The sequence below is a fragment of the Miscanthus floridulus genome, chromosome 8, assembly GCF_019320115.1.
Source record: "Miscanthus floridulus cultivar M001 chromosome 8, ASM1932011v1, whole genome shotgun sequence".
Lineage (NCBI taxonomy): Eukaryota > Viridiplantae > Streptophyta > Magnoliopsida > Poales > Poaceae > Miscanthus > Miscanthus floridulus.
The window spans coordinates 166,734,286-166,741,051 of NC_089587.1; the positions used below are offsets into that span (position 1 = coordinate 166,734,286).

General features: G+C 49.9%; 1 protein-coding gene across 1 annotated transcript; it reads right to left on the minus strand.

The window, feature by feature from the left end:
• Positions 1-30: 30 nt before the first annotated feature.
• Positions 31-3,372, minus strand: LOC136477493 (uncharacterized). The gene is made up of 6 exons (XM_066475675.1): positions 2,761-3,372; positions 2,452-2,644; positions 2,270-2,350; positions 1,096-1,203; positions 739-1,008; positions 31-404 (listed from the first exon to the last, which is right to left on the minus strand). The coding sequence occupies exons 1-6, from the start codon at positions 3,270-3,272 to the stop codon at positions 309-311; spliced, it is 1,260 nt and encodes a 419-aa protein (XP_066331772.1). The 5' UTR covers positions 3,273-3,372; the 3' UTR covers positions 31-308.
• Between the last annotated feature and the right edge of the window lie 3,394 nt (positions 3,373-6,766).

Genomic DNA, 6,766 nt, shown 5'->3' on the forward strand with positions numbered 1-6,766 from the left:
CATGGCCATCCTCCAGAAAGTTTTTTGAAACCTAATGAGGGGAAACCCCGGAGAGTTCACTGCCTGTTTACAACAGCCCAATACCAAACATACGACCGCAAGCGAAGCAATCAACACGTTGTGCTGAAATCAACCCCAATTATTGTGGCCACTGGTCAGACTTGGATCAAGTAGAACTTGCCAACCAACCAATTCCATAATACAGTACTCAGGTCTAACGACTGCAGATGACAGATCACGACAAAACGACGCTGTATACAAACCAACTCGCATTGCATCTCCAGTTGTCTGTATAACTGTAACCGAGCTCAAGGCACGATCTGGTAGTTCAGCGCATTGTCCCAAACCATTTGGACCGCAGACTCCAGCATCTCCTTCACAGAGTTCTCCACCGGCTCACCTTCCTGGGAAATTAACAAAAGGCGTAATCAGGGCTTCAGTCTACTTCAATGTCAAACGGGATTGTGATGGCACCAACTGCACCACCAATTAGAAGAAATCACGATGACCACAATACAGTTATGAGTACCCCTGCTATGTTAACAAAACGAATTACTCTAAAAAAAACTGCAACCAGATTCAGAACTTTGTGTTTTCCTCACTTTCAAGTTATTTCAATAGAGAAAACATTGCACAAGCAAAATCAACATAAAAACACAAATATGCAACCTAACAGCCTAACAGTAAGTGGCTACAGAAGAGTACAACACAACAATCTTTCGAGTAGATTTCACTGACCTCCAGTTTGCGAGAAATGGCAGTTAGTTTGAACGTGACTTCATTAGAAACTTCCCCACTCGAGCTCCGGTGATCGAATCTGTCAGCATGCCTTAGCTTGAGCCTCATGGTTTCATTTCTGAAAGCTTTGTAGTTTGTGTGCCACACCCCAACTATGCTGAACCTCTCCCCAATTGACTCCTTTCCAAGTGGCCATCTAATTCCCCCTTTCACATTAGGATCAATAACAGCAGCAGACACCAAGCTCTTTACAGCAATTTCCACTTCAGACTGCAGTTGACATCAAATAAGTCTACAATCTTTATTAAAAAAAACATAATACCAGAAAGGAACAAGGTGTTCTCAATGAGTACTTACATCTAGGTTTTTCAGGATCCTTTTCTTACACAACATCAGCCTTAGATCAAGACCTTTCAAAAGACAGGATATGTCTTCCACCAAGTGCCGTACCTGATTCAATTCAACCTGCATAAAAGGCAGCACTGAGGAATCAGAACCTGAAGTATGGTTTGAATAGCTGGTTGAAATTAATCACATTTGAAGAACACAGCAAGGCCCATAATATGTGGAGTATATCACATCCTATAATCTAACTAACTATCACCAGTTAATCCAGAAATTAACATATTTTTTCCATCCACCTACTGCAATACAATATAACATACGGTAACACTCATTGGGGGAAATGAATTGCAATGACAAGCAACTAAATATAAGGTAGTTAGTATTCAGTAGCAAAGCCTGCTTCCATTCTTTGCTACCCTTTTAAAATAAGGCTAATCAATAGATGCGGTCAGTTGAGTTCGAATTTTCACTCCTGGTTTTGAATTAACAAAACAAAGAACGTCAGGAATCATATAAAGATAATTGATCTATGGCAATCCTAAATATTGACAAGACAAGTGGAAAGTAGCATAAACAGTTTTCTGCAAAGCTGAAAGTACAGCTAAATACATTTTGCATGATCAAATTATCTAGATATAAAAAGTAATGCATGGGAATTTCTACTCAAGGATATACAAGCTTGGACAGACACACAACTCTCGAGGAGGCATCAGCTAAACAAGTCAAGCTACAATAATGAAGTTCAGAGATTTTCAGTTGTATATAGAAGTAAACAGCCCATAAGGATGTCTGAGGTAAACATGTTCATGTCTCTGCATCTCATAATATGTCAGCTATCAAGTTTTCGTACAGAACATGGCATTACAAATTTAGAATAGCTAGAATCAAGTTACGTGAAAGCCCCAAAATTCACGATTTTGTGGACCAGTTATTCATGCAATTAGATTAGATGTGCCTAAACATCAAGTGCTAAAAATATTAAAAAAGTATAATATCCTCAGGAATCACGACTTTGTGGAGCTAGCAGCTATACTAGAAAGCATCAACACATTCGATATTAGACAACAATCAAGACATGCTGCTGCCTCAAAGTGGACCAAGGAATCTGGTAGTCTAAATCATTGAAATGAGCTGCAAAATAACAAAGCAAACAGAGTCCTGATGGGATGGTTAATGGCACACTAACCTTATGGATGGCAAGGCTCTCATCTTCCTCCACGGTGCATTTGCAAGATATTGTAGAATCACTTTGATTCTTGTCAAAAACCTGTCACAAAATTGAAGACCCTTATAAACTCATTTACTTATCTGAGCCCAACACAATTTGTAGTTCAATTCACTTTGGACTGGAGCATTAGAAGACCAAACCTTCACATGGTAGTGCTCCTTGGACGAATCAAAATCCAGCCCCATCCTCTTCACCATGAACCGCTCCATATCATCCAGACACTCACTAGGCACATTGGTGTAGAACGATTTACGCAGCTGGCTCTTGGAACCATCTTCCCCTGCTTTAGCGGCCTCCTGGCGGAGTGTGTCCAGTGAGACGGGCGATCCACCGCTGAAGACATCATTCACAGTAAATCGTCGAATTCAGCATTCACCACAGGATCGCGCGAAGCATAGGTCCCAGAAATGTAACTGGGATGCAAAACAAGAAGAGGAGAAAGGACTCACGGCTGGCACTGGAAGAGCACCTTTCCCAGCCTTGCCACGAGACTCAGCTTCACCAACTCATCCTTAGGCGCGCCTTCCGCCTTGGTCCTCTCCGCGGCGGCAAGGAGGTCGGGAAGGAACCTCTCGGCGATGGCGGTGACAGCCACCGCAGTGGAGCCAGAGGAGCCTTGTACTGGGGTGGAGGCAACGACGAGGGCAAGGGGTTTGGCGCCGGTCCTGTGCTCGATGGGGGCGCAAGGGAAGGGCTCGAGGCGGAGGGTGTGCTCCTCGCCGTCGCCGCCATGGGAGAAGGGCGGTAGCGGGGACCAACGGGAGATGCAGCCGGCGGCGTGGATGATCTTTGTAGAAGCGCGCGGGTGGCGTCCGCCGGCGCCGCGGCCGCGGCCGCGCGCGGAGGCGAGGGAGAGGGAGCGGAGGGAGGAAGAGAGGGACGGAGGTGGCGGGTTGGGTGCGGGGGTGGACGTGGAGGCGGTGGTGCTGGGGTGCCGCTTGTGGGGAGGGAGGTACGCCATGGCCGCTGCCCGCCGGCGTGCGCTGCGATGCGGGTGCGGCGTCCAAGAGGTTTTGGAGAAGGCGGGGGCCGCGGCCCGCGGGGACTAGGGGAAACTGATTTCTTTTTTCTTTTTTTGGTTTGGAATACGAGTGGAAGAAGAAGGCTTCGTTGGCAAAACTTTTGCCATTCATGCGTTTCCTGTGTACAGTAAGGCCCTGTTCGTTTGGATTTTTTTTTTCAGTCGGAATAATATTTTTTTTACAATAATTTAGTTGGAACAGTATTTTTTAGTTAGCTTCAGCTAAGTTTTAGACTAGCGAACGGAGCTAAGACAGTAAAAGATATCTGGGATTATAATGATGTTGGCAGTATGTACACTTCCCTACCAAAATTTTGCATGGGATCCATGTCTGAATATACTCATAATAATAATGTTACACTCCGTCTAAAAAAAGTCTCATTCCCACTTTCTCTGCCAAATCTAATTTTGTTTCATACGCCATCAAAACTTATACCAAATGTTTATGTGCAATTGGATATAAATTGTTCACTTCAATGACACTATTTGAGCTGATTTGCTTACATTAAAGATAGAAAATACGAACAGTTAACCTAAACACTTGGTATCGCAATGAGATTAGCTAAAGATAGGAATAGAAATGGGCCAATACATTATTCGATAGTTAATCCAAGATAAAAAAAACAAACTCTAAAATAGACCAATAGAGACAAAATCTATTGACCCAATGGATATAATTGATCAATCTAGTCGTCAAATAGCAATCTTTTTTATTTATTGGTTTTCTTTATTTTTTCTGAATAAGCATGGTTGGAAGTTTTATTTTCCTGAATAAGCATGGTTGGAAGTAGATTAGGAGATATCATATTTTGAAAATGAAAATAGATAAAATTAAAATAATGATTCACTTGCAAACTTATTTAATATGATGCAACACTAATAACGTTAGAGGGTTTTACCTGTGTACCATTAAAAAAGATAGCTTTTATCTACGAGCTACTAAAAAGTTTGGACGCACCCAAGTACCATTCACCTAAGCTTTTTTTCCATCTCCTAGGCCATCCCATCCACTTTCACGGGTGACGGTGTTAAACTACGCTGTAAAAAGTCTAAACTACCCTGGTACAAGTGTATTTCTAAAATATTTCTTAATTTATTTTTCTAAAGGAAAATGGTTGTATATTTGACCATGACCTCATGGTGAGGTCATCAAGCTAGATAGACAGCTTGCCGAGCTCAGCGTTGTGATCTTGCGGAGGCCCAGCGCGGCGCGGAACACGCCACCGACGATGTGCGACAGGCGGTCCAGCCGCGGCGCGAGCTCTTCGGTGTGACTCTCCACCTCCTGCGTCGCGCGCTGCTCCTACCCCGGGCGCCAGGCTTGAGCTGCTGCACCTGCTGGCCGCGCGGCACGAGGGCCCGCCGCACCTCCGCCTCACCGCCGTGCACGAGCACAGGGATGTGCTCACGCAGACTGCCATGGAGCTGACCAAGGAGGCAGAAGCGTCGTTCATCCCCCTTAAGCACGCCAGTGCCAGCCTCGGCGTCCCTAACAAGGCCGAGGCGAGCGAGTTGGCGGTGCACACGTCGGAGCCAAGGCCGAGCTTGATCATGCCCGCGTGTGAGGCGCGGCTGTCGCCTAGCGCACCGGCGCGCGTGCAGCACTTGACGTGGTACACTGTGAGCACGTGGAGAGGGAGGCAGACTCGAGGTGGCGTGGCCGCGGACCCGAACGCCAGCTTGACGAGGTCGTGGACGACGGGGTCAGCTCCCGGCTTGGCATGGCGGCGAGGCTCAGCTGTGCAGGCCATCGCGGCCAGCAGCAGCGTCGTCCACTGTAGGACTGGCTGCTCCCGACCACGCGGCCCTGGGTGCGGCGAGCGCGCGCATGGGCGCACACAGGTCGGGGAGCACACGGTCGTGCGGCCATGGCGGTTGGAGCTCGCGGGGCAAGGCGCGCAGGGCCAGGGTGGCACTGGAGGTCTTGTGGTTGACGGCCATGGCGGGCAGGGGCACACGCGGCCATGGCGGCCAGAGCTCGTGGGGCGGGGCACACGGGGACAGGGCGGCGCTGGAGGTGTTGCGGGCGACGGCGTGGGAAGCGTCCGGCGGCGGGCGCGGACGGGTGCTCGTCGGAGCTCGGCCATCTCAGTCTCGCCCTTAGCCACGCACGAGAGCGGAGGTGCCGGTCCAACCACCTCCGGCTGCTGGGGGGCGAACCAGGTCTAGATCCAAGCCAGCCCTCGCCGCGGCCACTACCGCTGTGGGCACGAGCAGGCAGGTCAGGCCACCCGATGGAGAGAGAAAGTAGAGGATGGGGTTACAAGAGAAGGGCATTTTGGATATTTTCATTTGCTAGGTCCACGTGTCAGGGCTGGCAAACGGCAAAAACCAAACGGAAGGTGGACGGAATGGCTTAAGAGACAAAAAAAGTTGAGGTGAATGGCACCTGAGTGCGCCCAAACTTTTTAGTGACCTGTAGGTAAGGGCTATCTTATTTAATGGTATGGAGGTAAAACCCTCGTAACGTTAATGTGTGAATGAAGGCTAGTACCCAGCTCGGCCCTATGTCGCTCCTTCTCTAGGGCGACTCGGGCGGAACACCAGGCCTGAGTGTCGCCGCCCAGACCCCTCCCTCCTCTGCCTCGCCATCGCCCGAGCGGGTCGCCGGAGGCCCATACGACCACAAGGAAGGCGGTGGCGGGTCTCTTCCATCCATCTCGCACTCGAGCGGTAGGTCTGACACCCATCTCAAGCTCTAGCCATGGTGACAGGCGGCAGCTGGCCCTGGCCTCTAGCGAGCAGATCCGGCCATCCCCTATCTAGATACACAAGAAGACACCTGATCCGGTTGGTCGACGTCCATTTCTGACCGCTTCAGCTTGGGTGGTAGTTTCCGGATGCGCTATTGTGCTGCCGCCGGTGAAGCTGCTCCGGCGCTGCTGTGGCCACATCGGGGGTTGTCTTTGCTAGATCCGTCATCCTCAAGGGTGGATCTGGCTATGGCGGCAATGATGGCCATGTGTGGTGGCAGTTCTAGCAGTGATGGTGGGTGTCGAGTAGTGGTGGCTCGGAGGCCATGCGCAGCGCGGTTTGGTGCGGAGGCTGTTGAAGCCTTATGCGGCATGGTGGATGTGGGGCCGGCTCATCAGGGGTTGGGACGTTGGTGGGCTGGGCGACTGGGGCTTCTTTCTGATCCTAGCCCTCTTCTCCACACCATCTGCCTTCCCCTTGGGCTGGCTTTGTGGCAGAGCTAGGTGGATACGCTTGCTGCTGGCCAGCTTTGCCGGTTCCGACAGGGGGACGGACTCTCTGATGGGCTTCACCCTACGTTTCTCCTGATCGGTGTCCCTATGGGTGGCAGCGGGGTGGGTTGCTACTAAACCATCACCGCACCCTGCCTCCCTAGTAGGGTTGGGGCTCTGGCGACAACAGTGTGGAGGTTGCTTGAGGTCGGGGCTTAAGCTTGGACGACGACGTCTGCGGACGCTCTT